The sequence below is a fragment of the Monodelphis domestica genome, chromosome 7, assembly GCF_027887165.1.
Source record: "Monodelphis domestica isolate mMonDom1 chromosome 7, mMonDom1.pri, whole genome shotgun sequence".
NCBI lineage: Eukaryota > Metazoa > Chordata > Mammalia > Didelphimorphia > Didelphidae > Monodelphis > Monodelphis domestica.
The window spans coordinates 184,374,461-184,393,898 of NC_077233.1; the positions used below are offsets into that span (position 1 = coordinate 184,374,461).

The 19,438-nt window shown below is 36.6% G+C and overlaps 1 protein-coding gene across 5 annotated transcripts in view; it reads right to left on the bottom strand.

Annotated features, from left to right (window-relative positions):
- TXNDC11 (thioredoxin domain containing 11) overlaps window positions 1–19,438 on the bottom strand; it is a 66,689-nt gene that overhangs the window by 35,251 nt on the left and 12,000 nt on the right. Inside the window, exon 1 of one of the 5 annotated variants that reach the window (XM_056806152.1) lies at window positions 2,991–3,144. The exons of the other annotated variants lie outside the window; for them this stretch is intronic. Coding sequence (XP_056662130.1) covers window positions 2,991–3,005 — 15 coding nt within the window. The 5' untranslated portion in view covers window positions 3,006–3,144. Of the gene's footprint in view, window positions 1–2,990; window positions 3,145–19,438 lie in introns of those variants that run through there. 5 annotated transcript variants of the gene reach the window in all.

Sequence of the window (19,438 nt, forward strand, 5' to 3'; positions counted from 1 at the left end):
AGTGATATAAAACTGTCCATATAAAGCATGTCACTTCCTGTCTCTTCCTCTTTCCCTGGAGAGGGGACTCTGGCTGGCAGTGTGCTAGGCGTTTCGACATCTTGGAGTTTCGACATCTTGGAGTGGTGGTGGCGAGTTTGCCTTGAGCTGATTCAGGTTCGAGCATCTGGGTTTAGCCCTTCTTTTTCTGGAGTTCCAGCTGACTCCTTCCTTCTTCATACTCCAAACCCTTACTCCCTTATCTCCTGATCTCCCCAGGCAGATACTAGCCAGGTGGGGGAGAGAAGGAGAGAAAAAACCTACTCCTTCTCCTTCTTCCTTCTCCTTAATCTCCTCCACTATCAATTAAATCACCATAAAAAATTCCAACTGACTTGGGTATTTTATTACTTGGGATTTCCCCTGGTGACCACTTAAATTTAGATTTTCAGTTTCAACCATAATTTTAACCTTTATACTAGGTGTCCTGTATAGTTTTAAAAGATACTTTTTGGGTCAGTTGGGTAGCTCAATGGATTGAGAGCCAGGCCTAGATATGGGAGATGGGAGGTCCTAGGTTCAAATCAGGCCCCAGACACTTCCTAACTATGTGACCCTGGGCAATTCACTTAACTCCCATTACCTAGCCCTTACTGCCTTCTAATCAATACATAGTAGTGAATCTAAGACAGAAGCTAAGGGATTAAAAAAACAAAAGATACTTTTTATCCAAATTTTATAGATAAGGAAACTGAGGCTTTGAAAGGTTAGGAGATTTCCCAAAACAATAGAGTTTTGGGGTTTAAAAATATTGGTGGGAGTTTGATAAAAGTTACTCAGATCAGTTTGGTAAACCACCAACACTTATTTATTCACAGGAGAGATTAGGATAGGAAACAGGAGGTAGGAAATAGGAGATTATATCTCTTATATCATATAACTATACCTAAAAATCTAAACTATGCTAAAATCTCTAAGAAATCCTAAATCTAACTGCTTTCTTGGGCAGGATCTTCTTGCCTGACAAAGCAGGCCTAACTAAAACTACTCTATTTAAAATTAAATTCTCTATCTGCCTACTCTAAATCAGTAAGTCTTTATCTTCTCCAACCTGCTAAACCCAGTATCTGAATCCAAACTGTAAATGATGAAACTGCCTGTCACCGTGACACAGACACCTAAGAACTCCTGCTCCCCCAGAAGTCAGAGAAATGGAATCCCCTCTTAACTGACTCCTTTTTTTATAGTTGGTCTCCTAAAAAGACAGAGGGTAAGAACTGTTTATTACTGCCTCTTAAAGAGACAGAGTGAGATTAAGTAATTTCCTTTAACATAGATACTCTGCTCATAACGAGACAGTGAAATTAAGAAAACTCCTTATAACAATATCACCCCCCCCCCAGGTCCTCTAGGAGAATATTCTCCCCAATGGATCTTACCAAAAAACAAAACACTATTCTATATTCTATATAAGAAACTGGGAGAAGTTAAGAGAGAAAAAAGAAAGCAAGCAAAACAAAATCTTGCAAAATGCAAGTTTCAACTTATATACAACTATAATTATTTACAGTTACAGGATAACACACTTCTGACTATACAGAAAAAAAAACCCTAAAGATTTTAATCTAAATTCATCTTAGTTACTATGTAAAAAAAAAAAACAAACCCAAAAGAACATTATATACATATAATACAATATCCCCCCTGAGATGGGTGTTGATCAACACATAACCCTTTGCAACACTTTCATTTACATATCATTCAGTTCCTATAAAAGTATAATAATAATAATAATTTCTAAACACAAATCCTAAATCCTATACCTAAATACCTATACACTTACCATTCCTCATTCTATTTCAAACTTTATGTACAAGAAAACCCTTTATTAAAACACAAAATATAAATTCAATGTCCTTGAAAAGTGTCCAGTTGTCCAGTTGTAATAGTCCAGGGTCCTTGAAAAGTGCCCAGTTATAGTCTTTGTAGTGTCATTCTTGATTATCAATTTCAACAGAAGGTACTCTCTTCATGTGAGAATAATGAATCCATGATGCTTTTTCTCTTGATTGTTGTATGGGCTGTTAAAAGTACTTGGAATGGACCTTCCCAGGCCAGCTGAGTTCCTCCAGTGTACTGAAAGGTCATTATATAAACTGTATCTCCAGGATCAAATCATGTAAAGAAGTCTATTGGTCCAGCTTGCACTAAGGCTCCTGATTCATGAAATTCTTTTATCTTGATTTGCAGATCTCTAATGTATGTAGCAACATTAGTGTCTTCTCCCAGAAGCGAAGTATATAAAGTATTGAATGGTTTTGCATATATTGGTGGATGACTAAACAGCATCTCAGATGGTGAAATGTGTAGATCTCCCCTTGGCCTACTTTGAAGGTAAAATAATACTAATGGTAGGGCATCCGGCCATTTCAAATGTGTCTCAGGATATAATTTGCCATTCATGGTTTTTAGTTCTTTATTCATTCTCTCCACTTATCCTGAACTCTGTAGGTGGTATGGCACATGAAATTTTTGTGTAATATCTAGGCACGAATATATTTGTGGTAAAACCGAACTGTAAAATGTTTTCCCCTGTCCAAATCAATTCTTACTGGTAAATCAAATTGAGGTATGATTTCTTTTAGTAATATTTTGGCTACGAACATTGCTGTATTCCTTGCTGTTGGGAAAGCTTCTGGTCATCTTGTCAGCTGGTCTACTATCACTAAACAAAATTTGTAATGTCCCACTTTTGGCACTGTTATAAAATCAATTTGGAGATGTTCAAATGGTGTGTAAGCTAATGGACATCCCCCAAACACCTTTCCTTGAAATATATGTTGATTATACACTTGGCAGGTTGCACAAGCTACATAGACTTTAGAGGTGATGCTTGTTATGCTAGGAGCTATCCATCACCAAATCTACAATGCCTTGTGTTCCAAAATGACCATTTTAATGTATTGATTGACAAATTTGTTGATAAAATGTTCTCAGAAGTATTGACTTACCTTATGATGCCACATGCCACCATTACACCATTAACTTGTTTTGGCTTTAAAATTTTGTTTCCATTTCTTGATCCCCTTTTCGTTATATGCCAGGGATAAATCTGCTTCATGAATGACTGTCAAATTCAAAATCAATTCAGGGCCTCCTATAGTGGCTAGTTTTGCAGCAACATCTGCTTGGTGATTTCCTCTTGAAACAAAGTCAGTTCCACCTGTGTGAGCAGAGCAATGTACTACAGCCAGAGTTTCAGGTAGTTGGAGAGCCAACAGAACTTCATTTATAATTTTTGTATTTGCAATTGTTTTACCAAATAATGTTAAGAAACCTCTTTGCAGCCAGAGTACCCACAGCATGACATATTATAAAGGTATATTTGAATCATTATAGATTGTAGCTTTTCATTCACTTCATTTGAGGCAATATTTGAATCCAGAGCTTTTTAATCCCAAGTTCAAATGACTTGGGCTTTTTTACTATATCATTCTACCTCCTTTAATAGGCATAAATATTCAATCAGGACAAAAATCTTCCTAAAATTCTAGGGCCTCCACTAAATAAGAGTTGTCCAAGCCAGTGCTGGTCCTTGTGTAATGCTCCAATATCAATCCTCTGCTCTAAGCCATTCCTGGTGCTATTCCTCAGTTTGCTCTACAACCCCTCTAGCACAGGATCACAGAGTTAGGGGTGTAAGGGACCTCTTCTCTGTCCGCATCCTTCTTGACCTCTCTTCAGTCTTTACATTGTCACTCCTCTCTTAAATGCTCTTTTCTCTAGGTTTTGTGACTCTGGCTCTCTTCTTAACCAGCTGAGAGCTCTTTCTACCTCCTCAGCCACCTCATACCCACTAGCCATGGCTCTATGCTGGTTCCCTCTTCTCTATCTACATGGTTCAGATTTGGTAATCTCATCAGTTCCTATGATTTCAATCATTGTCTCTATGAGACAACTCTCCTGATCTCTGGTCTCCCATCTCAGTGGCTAACAAGACATTTCAACTGGATGTCCCAAAGAACAGTGATGGTGAACCTTTTAGAGACTGCATGCTGTGTCCCCTGCCCTGGGCTTTTGCTGTGTACTCCAGTACCACCCCCCCCTTACTCCACACAGGGGAGAGAGGAAGCTCTCCCACTGGATTGCTGGACAGAGGAGCAGGTAAAGTGAGGAATGTCCTCAGAAAATGTAGAGAGGGGGAAGAGGGTGACCCGAGCACTCTGCTCCCCCTCTAGTACTGCCACCTATGAGCCACCCACCTTATCCACTGTGCACTCCCATTGGCTGCTGAGCAGTATTAAAATGTCCTCAGATGTGGGTGAGAAGGCTCTGGTGGCAGTGGGGAGGCACCTGCACCCACAGAGAGTGCTCTGCATGCCATCTTTGGCATGCAAAATTAAAATTTAAATCGATCACAATAACTCCAGGTTCTTATTTTCCATAGTTTTAAGAATCACTAAAGATAGAGAAAATAGATTAAAGCCTAATCTAACCTAACTGACCACTGCCAGAGAAAGGGGGTGATGCCACACGAAAACTTTTATCCTACACACACACACACACACACACACACACACACACACACACACACACACACACACGTGTGTTCACGTCCATTCATGCCATGTTCATGCAGTGTAAACACGCAAATGGGATGCTGGGTAAGATGAGCTGAGTCAGATGAGCCTTGGGGAATAAATTCTATCTACACAGGTACCCATGCCATAGGTTCACCATCACAGAAGAGACATCTCCAACTTAATAGGCCCAGAACTAAGTTCATTATCTTTCTTCCAAACCCCCTAACTGCTTCTGAACTTCAGTATTATCAAGGGCACTACCACAGCCTCCCTGTTCTATAACCTTATGTCACTGACTCTCCTCCCTACTCTCCTCCCTCACTATCTCCCTTTTTTCTCTCTCCCCATCTGTCTGTTTCTCCTGTCTCTGTCTTTCTTCCTCCTTCTCTCTCTCTGTCTTTCTATCTCTGTCTCTCTCCCTTCCTCTGTCTCTTGTCTCTTTTGTTGTTCAGTTGTGTCCAATTGTTCATGATCCCATTTCCGGTTTTCTTGGTAAAAATACTAGGTTTCCCCTTTCCTTCTCCAGTTCATTTTATAGATGAGAAGGGGAGGCAAATAGGATCAAGTGACTTGGCCAGGGTCACACAGGTCTGAAGATGAGTCTTCCTGATACCACATCCTTTGTGACATTTCTCCTATATCCCTCCTCTCCTCTGACACTGTCACTACCTTGGTAATGACCCTCATTATCTCATTCCTGGACTATTACAATAGCTTACTGGTTAGACTCCCTGATTCAAGTCTTTCCCCACTCCAATCCATCCTCCACTCAGCTATCAAAGTAATCTTTTTTTTTTTTAAACTCTTCTCTTGTCTTGGAATCAATTGGTTTCAAGGCAGAAGGGCAGTAAGGACTAAGCAACTGGGGAGTCAACCAGGGTCACACAGGAAGCATCTGAGGCCAGATTTGTACCCAGGACCTTTAATCTCCAGGCCAGGCTCTCAATCCACTAAATACCTCACTGCCCCTCAAAGCAATCTTTTTATTTTTTTTTTAAACCCTTACCTTCCATCTTGGAGTCAATACTGTGTATTGGTTCCAAGGCAGAAGAGTGGTATGGGCTAGGCAATGGGGGTCAAGTGACTTGCCCAGGGTCACATAACTGGGAAATGTCTGAGTCCAAATTTGAACCTAGGACTTCCCATCTCTAGGCCTGGTTCTTAACCCACTGAGCTATCCAGCTGTCCCTGCCTCAAAGCAATCTTAAAGTACAGGCCTAACCACATTAGCTCTCTTCCTCCCCTCCCATTCTAAAAATTCTAATAGTTTATTATCATCTCCAGGAATAAATATAAAATTTACTGTTTTGACTTTTTTAAATCCTTCATAACTTGGTTTCTTTCTACATTTTCAGGCTTCTATGCCTTGTATGTATCATGCAATATAGTGACACTGACTTCTTTGCTTTTCTTGAACAAGGCCCTGTTTCCAGATTCCATGTATTTTCACTGGCTTTCCCCATCCCTAGAACTCTCTCCCTTCTCATCTTGGCTTCCTTCAAATCTAAATTCCCACTTTCTTGTTTTATTTTTTTTAGAAAGTACCACTTTCTACAAGAAACCTTTCTCAGAATTCCTAAACTTAGAATCTTCCCTCTAAGACTACCCCTCCTAATTTTATTATATATCTTGTTAGTTGATCAGAATGATTCTGTCTTTAAAAATTTTTTTAATTTAAAAAAATTGATCTTATTTATAATTAAGTTATTTTGTCCTATTTCTGCCTAAGTCATGGCTCTTCATCTCTGAACTTAGTTCAGAAATTCAGTTGGCTCATAAGGAGTTAAGTTTAGAAATCCAGTTCTGCTAATCACTGTTCATTCCTAATTTCCTACCAATCATATTATCCCCCAAGTGTCAGCTGCATAACCAATAAAACTAATTCCACCACTCATGATTGTGAGTTCTTTTAACCAATCATAACTTATTCCTCACCTACAAAGGTCCTATTCTTTATTCTATACTCCCCCAAAACTTTTAAAAGGTAACTCTCCCCCTCATTCAGGGTCTTAGCTTTACTATGGAAGCTGAAATTCAAATTATTAGTAAATTCTCACTTTACTAATAAACTGATTATGCTCAGAACTTTGTGCTATAGTTTATACTTTAATTTTAATTGTTACAATAGACAGATATTGCAAGATGTCTCGCTCAATAGACTGTGAGCTCCTTGAGAGGACTGTTTTTTTCCCTTCTTTGCATCCCCAACACTCAGCACTGTTATAGGAAAAGTTAAGGTGTGTGAGTTTGCAGATGGACAGCAGAGTGCAGAGTTCTGGAATTCTAGGGTAGAGCAGCTATGGTTGGAGAGAGAAAGTTGAGCCTAGGGGCTATGGCTTTTCTCTCTCTGGGTGGACCTGAGGAGATTAGCTTTTTCCCTGTGCCATTTGACTGCCTGATCTTTACATCCTACCTGCTGTTTGGATTATCCTGTTACCCTGTTGGCTATTTGACATCTGCTGAGTTCCTGTGCTGCTCTTCTGACAACTGACAGCTGATCGTGAGACCATTGTTGGAGCCTGTCATACTTACACACCGACTCTTTCCTTAGATCACCAAAAGGGGGGTTTAGTGTTAGCTTAGCTGAGTACAATAATTTGGGGTTCTATAGAAAGTATAGGAGTAGAGTAGTGAAAACACTCAGAAGCAATCTCTGGGAAGAGATTTGTAGATCTGGGGGGAAGGTGTAAGTAGTTATTATTAGAGTAAGTTATATCCAAATCCCTTCTAACCTGTTCCTATTTTATTAAACAACTGTTATTTTATAACATAGGGTTCTGTGTGTGTCTCATCTCAGGGTCTTGCTCTGCCTGCATTGGGCTCGAGTGGCCTTCCCAAAACCAGGCTACTGTTCTGATACTGGCCTAAATAACATCCAATCCCATTCCCAAATCCCTACCATTTATTTCAGCACTAATGCCTGGCATATAGTATTCAATTAATAAAGGCTAAATGACTGATCAGGAAACTGAGACCCAGGAAGGTGAAGCAACTTGCTCAAGATCACAAAAGTAGTAAAAATCAGGGAACAAGTTTGAACTCCAGTCTCTCTAGCCATGCTCTTTTCTACTACCCAACATATGTTCTCATCTTTTTATGCCTTTGCTCAAAATGATTCCCCTGATTTATGTTTCCCTATTTTCTTCCAACTCATGTAGTTGCTATTCCTCCTTGTTCAAATTCCTCTCGTACTCTGAATATCTATAAAAATCAGTAGCAGCACACAATTTAGCACTTGTTGACCTACTTTACAAATGATTTTAAAATTCTGATTTGTAACGGTGCCACTATCACTTCTAATGCAAATCATGTGCTTTAAAAAATAGATTAAGGTTTACATGTAGATTTTCATGTAAATAAAAGTCATCAAAAATGTCTCAAAAAAGATGGAATTGCTTGCCAGCTCTGGAAGGAGGAAGGGAGACAATTTGAATCATATAACTTCAGAAAACTTACCTGGAAATTTGTTATTACATGTAATTGGTGAAATAAAATATCTTTATAATAAAAAAACTCTGGAAATCTATCAAATGTATTTCCAGATCAGCTAAAGCCATCAGGAAGGTACATCCACACCCAAAGAATTGGAGCTGTTAGATTTAAAATAAGTCTAAGAAATTTTAAGGTTTACAATGCATTAACATCGTTTAGGATTAAGATCATGTTTGGGCTCTAAAATCAATTCATTTATGCAAGCATTTATGAAGTTATCTATTATATATAATGCTGTGCAACATAGTTGAAAAAGTTCACATAGAGAAAAAGTTCTGATGAGGGTTAATTTCTTCATGGCACTTACAGAGCAATGTAGTAGTAGTAATAGTAGCTACTAGTGGTTAGTAGTAGCAGTAGAAGTAGCAGCACCATTTAAACAGCTATATATCAGAGGCAATATCTGACTAGAGAATATCTAGCTAGCCTTTACATCAGGCTTTCAGGTCTCCAAAGCACTCGCCTTATTTTCTCTCCTTTGATCCTCACAATAATCCTGGAAGGCAGGCAGAAATTTTGAACAAACGGATGCTAAAGAAGGTTATATGATTTGCCAGTCAGACCACCAGGAAGCATCTGAAGGAAGGATTTAAACAAAGGGCTTCTAGACCCTGGTTCCTCCATTCTAGTACTGCACCACCTACTGCCTCTTAGCATCATGGTACTATAGTACCATAGTCTACAAAGGCATGTGAATAGAAGGAAAAAAACCAAAGATCTTCTCGTTTCATAGATTAAATATCAGAAACTGATTTAATGTAATAAGTTTCATATTTTGGCCTTTTGTTGCTTAACTGTCTGTCAGCCTCAGTTTAGCAGAATGATGTGGCAGAACAGAAAGAATTCTGGATTTAAAGGCAAAATTCCCAGCTTCAAAAGCTATGTAGTTGGGCAAACCATTTAAGTTCTGTAAGTCTTAGTTTTCCCATCTGTAAAATAGGGATAATACTATGAGCTCTGTCTACCCCCACAAAATTGTTACAAGAATAAAGAATAATTGAGGGAATTTGCTCTGTAACTCAGGGGCAGCTAGGTAGCACAGTGGATAGAATGCCAGGCCTGGAATCAGGAGGGGAGGCAGGCAGGAGAAGACACTAAAATGTTTATCGACCTGACTAGGTTTGCACAGCCAGCTTGTACTGGAGGTGGGACTTAAACCTACATCTTCTTACTGAGGCCAGCTTTCCATCCACTAAGCAATGTTGCTTCTCATTAAAACAAAATTATATAAAAATTATATAATTCCTTTTTTGACTCAGAGAGCATGTCATGTTCTGGTAGAGCCTCAGATTTAACTTTATTATAAACATTGGTTATCACTGTTCAGTGGAAGGAGGAAGTAATGGTTAATAGAGCTGCCCAGTTGCTAGATTTCTGGATAGCAGTTTATAACTAAATTATTTTGGGAAATTTTATTGTTTTACTAGTATTGGGACCTCCAGGTGAGGGAATTTCTTCTATCAATGCAGGCCAGCAGCTACTCTACAACTTGTAGTCTTGGAATATGATATAGAATACTAAGAGGTTTAAGTGATTTATCAAGCACCTGTCAAAGGCAGACTTTAACTGAATTGTCCTGTCCTCTATTCACTTAAATTACTAGTACTAGTTATGAAAGGCAAAAGAAACCTATTTTAAACCTAGCAAAATCTACCCTTAAGCTTTCTCAAACTTCTGACAACCCCCAAATTCAGAACTATTATGAATTCATTTTACAGATCTACATAAACCATTAAATTCATTCTAAATAGTGATGACTATATACCATTATTAGAAATTAAATAAGATTAATGTTATAGCTAGGCCTGGAGTCAGGAAGATCTGAATTCAAATATGCCCTCAGATATCTACCAGCTATGTGACCCTGGGCAAGTCACTTAATCCTGTTTGCCTCAGTTCCTCATCTGTCAAATAAGCTGGAGAAAGGAATAGCAAACCACTCCAGTATCTTTGTCAAGAAAACCCCAAATGAAGTCACAGAGTCAGGCATGACTGAAACGAATGAACAACAATTTCTTTATATTTGTGTGATAACAATGAAACACATTTCATTATCAGTTACCAAGTAAACTTTTAAAGAGATTGCTAAATTGCTAAATGAAAAATGAACAGATTTTTAACTGGTACATTGCTACAATGCAAAAATTGCTTGAGAGGTATTCATTACTGAAATAACTACTGCAATTCCAGATGGGTAATATATTTATTATTTAACAACATCCTGGTTGAAACTCTCTCTATAGAGCAAACAGAGCTCAAATTTTCAAATTAAAAATTCAGCAGTCATACCTGCAAAAAGTATTTCGCAGAGACATCCTCTTCACTGCTAAAGAAAGTAAGATAATTTGGGCCAGATTAAACAACTATACTGTATCCCTCAGAGTTTGCAAGTTAAAAATTGTAGGAAAAAAAAAAACAGAAAAAAATCCACAAAACATTCACTATTAACTAATAATGCTAACTGTACTATTTTAAGTGGTGACTATTTGGCAGATATTCATGATAATGTCATGGTAGTATAGAGTTTTGAAGCATAACAGTGTTGAGATCATAACATAATTAATACTTTCAAAAAGACACAAAAAGAGGGCAATATAAGAGATGGAAAGACAAGGCCTGCTTAGTTTCCTGATAATTCTTCAGCTTTAAAAGTTTCTGAATTTCTTCTAGTTGGTCTTCTATTTCGCAACAGTCTCTGCCAGATTTAATTCTGCCCTTCTCATGGGGTTAGGTTATTTTTGAGAAATGAAAACAACAGTTTCAAAACCTATATCACAGATTCTGGCAAATGTAATTTTTTTTTTTAATCCTCCCCTGGGGAAATGGGGGGATGTGAAAGAAGGCAAACACACCCACCCAAAAAGCATGCAAACTATTTTATGACTCTAGTATGCTCAATTGCAAATGTGTAGAAACTGATGAATTAAAAACAGGCAAATTGAATCCTTTCTCTCAGTCTCACAATAATTACATTTTAAAACATTATTAGTCTAAGAACAAACCAGGTTGCTCAGGTATGTGCTTATACCTAACACAATCAACTTACTATTTTCTTAATTAAAAAAAAATTGAACTTTAGGCTATACAAGGTATATAGATTGACTCTCATCCTTAATGTCATGCTAATAGGTCAAAATCATCTGGCTTCGGTATCCCAGTTCTTCTCATTCATCCATTAAATAACTGCCAAAAATACAGGTAAAAAAGAATCCAACTTTCAAAATATCTACTATTTATATTGACTCAAATTTACACAAACATTTTCATATTTAAAATTCTTAAAAATTTAACTTATCCCTGATGGAATGAGTAGTCACTATTATGTAGATTGTTTTCTAGGATTAAAGCTTGCCAGGAGAGCAAATGTTCTGTTAAGCAAAAATACTTCTCTCTTGGATGTATAGTACTTGTAGCTATCTGTAAATTTTAGCAGATGGTTTGTACACCCTCTTGTGGTTCTAAGAATAGATCACCTTTTCCTAGCCATTTTTTTCTACATTCTATATTTCTGTGACTCCTAATTAAAGTTATATATCACATTTGTAAAAGTATGAAGTCATTTTATTCACCAACTGCTAAACTAACTATAGATAACTATCTCACCATCTTCTATCCAGCATTTAGAGCAATATTACACTGATAATGTATAAATACAGTACCCTAGATTACTTTAATTTCTTAAGCATTTCTTAAATGCCTATTATATGCTAGGCACTCAGGACACAAATTTTTTTAAAAATAGTCTCTTACCTCAAAGAACAAGATATATATTTTGGTCAAAACATTCTACTGGGGGCAAACACTACATATACATATAAGAAAATACAAAGATAAAATAACCTCTGGAGGGAAAAGTCCTAGTGAGGGAGGGAGAAGGGGTTAGGGATATAAAGAAAGGCCTCATGCTGAAGATAGTAATTAGGCTGCGCTTTAAAGGAAGTGAGCAATTGTAACAGGTGGAGGTGAAGAGGCAAGCATTCCAAAAGTGGAAAACAACCTGGGCAAAGCCTAATGGCAAAAGGTGGAAGGGTGTGTGTGAGGAACAGCAAGTAGACCAGCTTGTGTGAAGGGGAGTAATATATAATACATCAATAAAGGTACCCTAGAAACAGACTAAGACTTTCAATGACAAAGAAAGGAGACTGTATTTGATCCTAAAAGGAATGGTGAGTCACTGCAAAGGAGACCTACACACTTGAGGAATATCACAATGGAATCTGTGTATGGGATTGAAAAGAAACTGGAGTAAGACAATCCAAAACCTATTTTCTCACCATGAAATTAAATGGACCTAACCCTTAGGACAAAAGAATGGTCAAAGCCTTTTTTTCCCCACAAACAAGATAAAAGTACTGGGCTCACAGCGACTTTTTATTAAATAACTGGCATATGCTTCTGCTCAAGCTCTGTGCCCCGCCTACAAGAAACAACAGCAGGAAGAATCACAGGTCCCAGGGAGGTTCTGCCTGCCCTATTATATATAGAGCAAGGCACAGGACAACCCTGGCTAGATGTGTTCATTTTCGCCTTTCAGCCTTTCCCAACAATTTCTTATTCTTTTTGCCCTATAATGAACCTAATTTGGGGCTTCATGTGAGTTGGTTAACTAATGACTATTACAAAATATTGCCTTTGAATTTTTTCCTCTTCATGACTCTGAAAAACTAAACATCCTAACCCCAAGGGTACTCTCCTAAATTCAAATAAAATTTGTCCATTTCTGTTATACCTAGATAGAAAAGGCAACAAGAAAAACAAAAGTGTATTTCAGTCCAAGAAAGGTAATCTAAAGGAAGACAAATTTCTTAAGTGGTTTTGAATGAGGACAACAGTCATTAATATTGACCTTTGAAATACCCCTGGGAGTTTCATTCTACTTTACAGCTTTCTTGTAAGGCACTTCTATCATTGGACAGGTGCAAAGAAAAAAATCCTTCTCCTACTTTTCAAAATGTTATGTCTCTGCCCAATAACAGCAATTCCAACTGTCCCAACAAAGAAGAAAATACTTGTCTTACCAAAACTAAGTGTCTTTAAGCATATTTAACACTGGCTCCATCAACTATCTCCATTAAAAAGAATTTGTAACCCAATATACAAATGATTTTTGTGAAATTGCAAAGATAAAATGATAGCTAACATTTATAGAGCACTTTAATTTTTACAGTTTTGCATGTTATGTCATTTTATCTTCACAACAGCCCTACGAGGTAGGTACCATTTTACCCAAAGCAAGTTGAGCCTAAGAGAAGTTAAGTTGCCCAGGGTCCACAGTTAGTTTAAGAGCTAAAGCAAGATTTCAGCTCAAGTCTTCCGGTCTCCAAGTCCAACATTTGATTCACTACACTATTCAGCTGATAAAGGCTTGAGATTTAGGAACTGATATTGAAGGTCCCAACACAGGGTCCCTGACCATTTAGTAATCAAATTACACAAATATTTTTGAGCAGCAAAGCAGGGTATTGACAGCAGTACTCACTCTTTGATATTGGTGCCTAGCATTGAGCAAGTGCTTAATAAATATTTGTTGATTGTTTTATTTAAATAAATTAAGTTGAAGGTCAAATTATTATCAATTGGATCTGAGCTCCTGGTCATATTTGCAAAACAAAAGTCTATGGTTAGAGAAATGATTTGGGTAAATGCTTATGAATCTACCGTTAAAGTCAAGTATTGGTCTGGACCTATGATTTTAGGGGTAAATGGAGCTCCCAGTAAGGAAGCTCCCACTATCAAAGCAAAGAAGCATTAATATTCAGTTAAAATAATTTTTCATTATTTTTTAAAAGCATATAATGAATTCAAACAAATTTGACATTCATTCTTATCAATAAACAATCTACTTTAAAGAGCAGTATCAATGAATATCAGAAATCTGATTTAAAATTATTTAGTTTGAATTCTTTTCTTTCCATGTTTAATAAAGACATGGATAGATAATCTTTACCTTCTAAAACTGTTTACAAGTTGCTATGGGCAAACCAACTATATTCAAAAAATAAGAAGAAACAAAACCAAAAGTATTTCTGAATACATTATATATAACTGAAAATGCAAATTAAGGCCAAAAGCTGAAACCATTTTGTTATTATGACAAAACAAAGGAGCATAAACTACTAATAAAAGTCTTTTATGTTCCATACCTAAATTTAAGTATACCGTGTACATAAAAATCTAGAATTGCAAAAAAAAAAAAAGAAATTAAAGGGTTTGGGAGCAGAATAAAAAGTTAAGAGGATGATTTTAAATAGCAAGCTACCTAGTGAATTTTAAATGAATCAATTTACCAAGAACTACCATCAATACTTATGCAGGACTTTAAAGTTTAAAAAACAAGTTACAAAGGGGCAGCTGTTTAGCAGACTGAGAGCCAGGCCTAGAGATGGGAGGTCCTAGGTTCAAATCTGGCCTCAGATACTTCCAAACTGTGTGACCCTGGGCAAGTCACTTAACCCCCATTGCCTAGCCCTTACCACTCTTCTGCCTTGGAACCAATACACAGTATTGACTCCAAGATGGAAGGTAAGGGTTTAAAAAAAAAAACCAACCAAGTTAAATATATTATCTCATTTATACCTCACAACCCTGTTGGGTAGGTTATGATAGATATTATCCCCATATTGTAAATGAAGGAAATTGAGGATCAGAGAAGTTAAGTGAATTGTTCCTTTTGGACTGGGGTTACAAATGTTCATCAAATTGAATTGATTTGTATAGCTTATATCAAATTGCTAGCCTTCTCAATGAGAGGGAGAGAGAGAGAATTTGGTACTTGAAATTTTTTTTAAAATGAATGTTAAAAATTTTTGCATGTAATTAGAAAAAAAACTATAAAAAGCAAACTGAATTTTTTTTCTCTTTGAAGTACTTCAAGAAGAATTATTAACAAGACCACAAAAGAAAACCTTGATTTTTAGCAAGCATCTTGCAAGACTTACAGATGTTAGGTATAAATTTTATCTTGATACTACTAGGTCTCTATTTTGTTTTTTAAAAACAGCCTTAAGAGAGCATCATCCTGACAAACCTCAAAATTACAATACAGATTCCAATTAATTGTACAATCAAAATACAGATGTTAAATAATGCCAATGTTACTTTGTCCTTGTTGACACTATATTATATATCTATCACATGCTAGCCTGAGCTCAACCTAATATTAATAATGGCATCAAATTTTTATGAAAGAGCTGTTTTAAAAGCATTATTGAAAAGTAAATCATTAGTAACAAAGAAAAAAATGACTACACATGTATAATTCATTTGAAATTGCTTGTGTTCTCAAGGAGTAGGAGGGAAGAGAAAATTTGGAATTCAAAATTTAAAGAAACAAATGTTAAATATTTTTATTTATATGTAATTAAGAAAAAAAAATGTTAAATGTTAAAAAAATAACAAAGGCAAAAGAATATTTTCTTCTTTGGTGAAATTTATTACCAAAAACACATCAGTTGTCTCATCAATATTTAGGGACATAATCAATATTCCAAATCCGAATTTATAAGGAAGTGTTCAAAATTCTTAAGACCTTCAGGATATTCCTTAAACATATCTAAAACTCTGCTCGCTTGGTATGTATGGCTGATCTTTTAGATGGCACCGATGAAACTCTTAACTTTTATTCCTCCCTACCTCAATGGTAGCTCAAACTTGTAATAAGCAATCTTAGAATTGAAGCAACTTTATAGAACAGATAACCAAACTTTTTTGTTTTATAGAAAAGTGAAATGATACTGCCTTAGAAAAAAAATACTGGCATTATTGAAATGATTGTATTTTTATTTATTTTGATGAATATTTCCCAATTAACATCTTAAGCTGGTTATAGTGGCACTTGGGAGTGTTACAGGCTGCATGTTTGACACCTCTAGCCTAGTCTTCTTGTGCTTCAGCAGGTTAATGTCTAAATGATCAAGATAGAATACTGTATATTCCCTTCCAGAAGCTGTCTTCTTCCTTCAAAACCTACCTCAATGTTTCATCAACCTATCATAAATCATATATTCTATCATATGTGTCAACAAAACCTCTCCTGCTTTAATTACATTTGGAATCACAAAATTCTACTCTTAGATCTGCAAGGGATGCCAGAGATCTTCTGGTCAAGTCTTCTCATTTTATAGATGAATCAGGACTATAGAGAGAAGTTAAGTGACTTGCTCTTGGGTGTACACCAAAAAGATGACAGACCGGGGACTAGAATCCAGGTCACTTTAGAGTCTAATGCTCCTTCCACTGCACCATGTTACCTCTTCTGTGGACAGAGAGTATAAAAGCATGTGTCATCCTCATAAAGGTCCTGCATATGCTTGAAGATTGTAATGATGTCACTCACCCTTTAGTCTTCTCTTCTTTAGGCTAAATAATCCTAATTTCTTTAACCTTTCCTGATAGGACCTGTTTCTTCTCATTTTGATCATTTTTGCTCTTTAGACACTGTTGAGGAAAGAGCACCTGACTGTGAATCATTCCTCCACCAACTAGTGGTGTAATCTTGGGCAATTCACAATCCCTCCAAGTCTTATTTTTCTTATCTATAAAATGAAAGTATTAGAGATGGAGATCTTTTAAGACTCCTTCCAGTAGCAAAACACTATATACTCTTTAGATCCTAAAACAAAAACACTTCTGCTATAACAACTGGGAAAAGTAAACATGAATTAATGAAAAATTTGTATTATAGAATCAATCTTTAATTTTCCTTCTGTTTTAGAATCAATACTCTGTATTGGTTCCACGGCAGAAGTGTGGGCTAAGCAATGGGGGTTACGTGACTTGCCCAGGGACACAGAGCTAGGACACAGAGCTAAAGTCACATTTGAACCTAGGACTAGTTTTTTTGTTTTTCTTTCAAGCGGAGCAACAAACAATTTGAGTAACTACCAAGGAAGTCACTTGGGAAAGCTTCTTTAAAGAACAGGTAAGAACGATTTATAATCAGTTTGTTAATATGTGCAAATGAACCCTCCACTATATTTGAAAACTATTTAAGGAAATTTCAGAGAAAATGATTAACATACTTAGACAAAGTCATTTTTCACATGTAGTGTAAAGACAAATAAAAAGTATGAATTCTCATAAATCCTAAATTAGTTTGGGGGGGAAGATCTGACCATGAGATTTTATGGAATGTCATAGGTTTTTATCAAACTACCTTTCTGTGTATTTCTTGTACTTGAGTATATCTGCCATTTTTATTCAGGATAGGATCACAGGATTTTAAAATTAGGATTCCTTGGACATCATCTAACCTAACCCCTTAATTTTTGCAGAAGAAACTGAGGCATAAAGAGACCAAGTGAATTAACCAAAATTACATAGATCACAGGCAGGATTCTAAACCAGGGTCCCAACTCCAAATCCAATGTTTTGTTTTGTTTTTCATTACCTTACAATTAATACTCTGATTTCTGTAAAACTGTTCATCTCTATTCTAGGTCTCTACTTTTCACATTCACTTATCAATCCCAAGCAATTTGACTACAGTCTCATGAGCCAACTGAAATTGCTCTCATCAAATCTCTAAAAATGATCTTTCATTGCCAAATGTAATTTAAATTAATATTAAATTAAATTAATAAATTAAAATGTAATGTAAAAATGACTTTTCCAGCCCTCACCTTTCTTGACTTCTCTACACCATTTGACACTGCTGTGATCACCCTCTCCTCTTGGATACTCATTCTTCTCTGAGTTTTTGTAACAATGCTATTTTTTTTTCCTGCCTAAGCCACTCATTATCAGTCTCATCTGTTGTATCCTTATCCAAAACTTGCCACCCAATTATAGCTAAACCTCAAGGCTCTCCTGTAGGATCTCCCTCTCCCCCTCTTTCTCTCATCTAGTCCCAGAAGTTTAATTATCATCTCTTTGCAGATGACTCCTAGAAATACATATTCAGATATAAGTCTCTCCCTTGAGCTACATACAGGCAAACATTACCAAGTGCCTAGTGAACAATTAAACCTGATGACTTTAAGTGTTTCAGATTCAGCCAATCTAAAACAGAGCTCCTTTTTCTCCAAATTCATCCTTCCAATCATCCCCATTTCAGTTAGGGGTACATACCATTGTCCTCCTAGTCCCTAAAGTTCATAATCTCAGAATCATCCCTGACTTCTGTATCTACCTTCACTTCCACATATCCAGTCAGTGGTCAGGTTTTGTCTGTTCTACCATTACAAAATCTGTTGCTCCAGCCCCCTGCTTTCCCTTCACCTGGTTACCACCCTAGTTCAGGTTCCTCATTTCCTAAGGCCAAGACTACTGCATTAGCACCAAACACACTGACTTCTTGATGTTCTGCAAACAAAATATTCCATCTCTTGCCATGATGGTTTTGCCCTCGCTCCGCCTCATGCCTTCAATACTCTCTACTCCTTCCTCACCTCCAACTCCTAGGATCTCTAAATTCCTTCAAAACTCAGTTCAATCCACAAACAGAGGGCAAACTGTGGGAGTAAAAACACCAAGGAAAGGCAACTGCTTGACTACAGGGGTTGAGGGAATATGATTGAGGAGAGACTCTAAATGAACACCTTAATGCAAATACCAACAACATGGAAATGGGTTTAGATCAAGGACACTGTGATACCCAGAGGAATCGCGCGTCAGACATGGGAGGGGTGCCGGGAGGGGGGGAGGAAAAGAAAATTATCTTTGTTTCCAATGAATAATGTTTGAAAATGACCAAATAAAAGAATGTTTAAATTAAAAAAAAAAACAACAACCCTCAGTTCAGTGACCACTTCCTATATGAAGCCTTTTTAATCCCTGCCAACTATTCCTCAAATTTACTTGGCCTTCATTTTGTATTTACTTGTATGTGTATGTGTTGTCTACCCAACAGAATACTGGCTCTTCGAAGGCCAGTGACTGTTTTGCTTTGTCTGTGAATCTCTTATACATGGCGGAGTCTTTAGCACAAATTAGGTACTTAATAAACTGCTTGTTAGTAGATTAGTCTCCCAATGGTTAATTATCACACAGATAATTCATCAATGATAGAAAGTGTATATGTAAAGGGGGGGGGGGGATAAAAATCATATACGTCAACTACTCTAGGAACTTATTAACTAGAGGCAGACCTCTCCCAAGTTAAAAACACAATAAAATGGAAAATTGCAGTTAATCAATAATTTATATATAGAAACCTAAATATCTAAAACAATTCTATAAAGTAAAATGAATAAAATTTTAGGTTGTACAACAATTCTAAGTTAATTTTCATAAAATCTACTTTACTCCTAGGTGTTAACAAGCTAAAAGCTGTCACAATTCTTATGGTCAGAAATAAATTTTGAAGAGATTTAACACTGAAATGTTTAGCATTAAAAAAAGTCTCAAAGATGAGCACTTCTAGAAATATCAAAATGGGGTTTTAT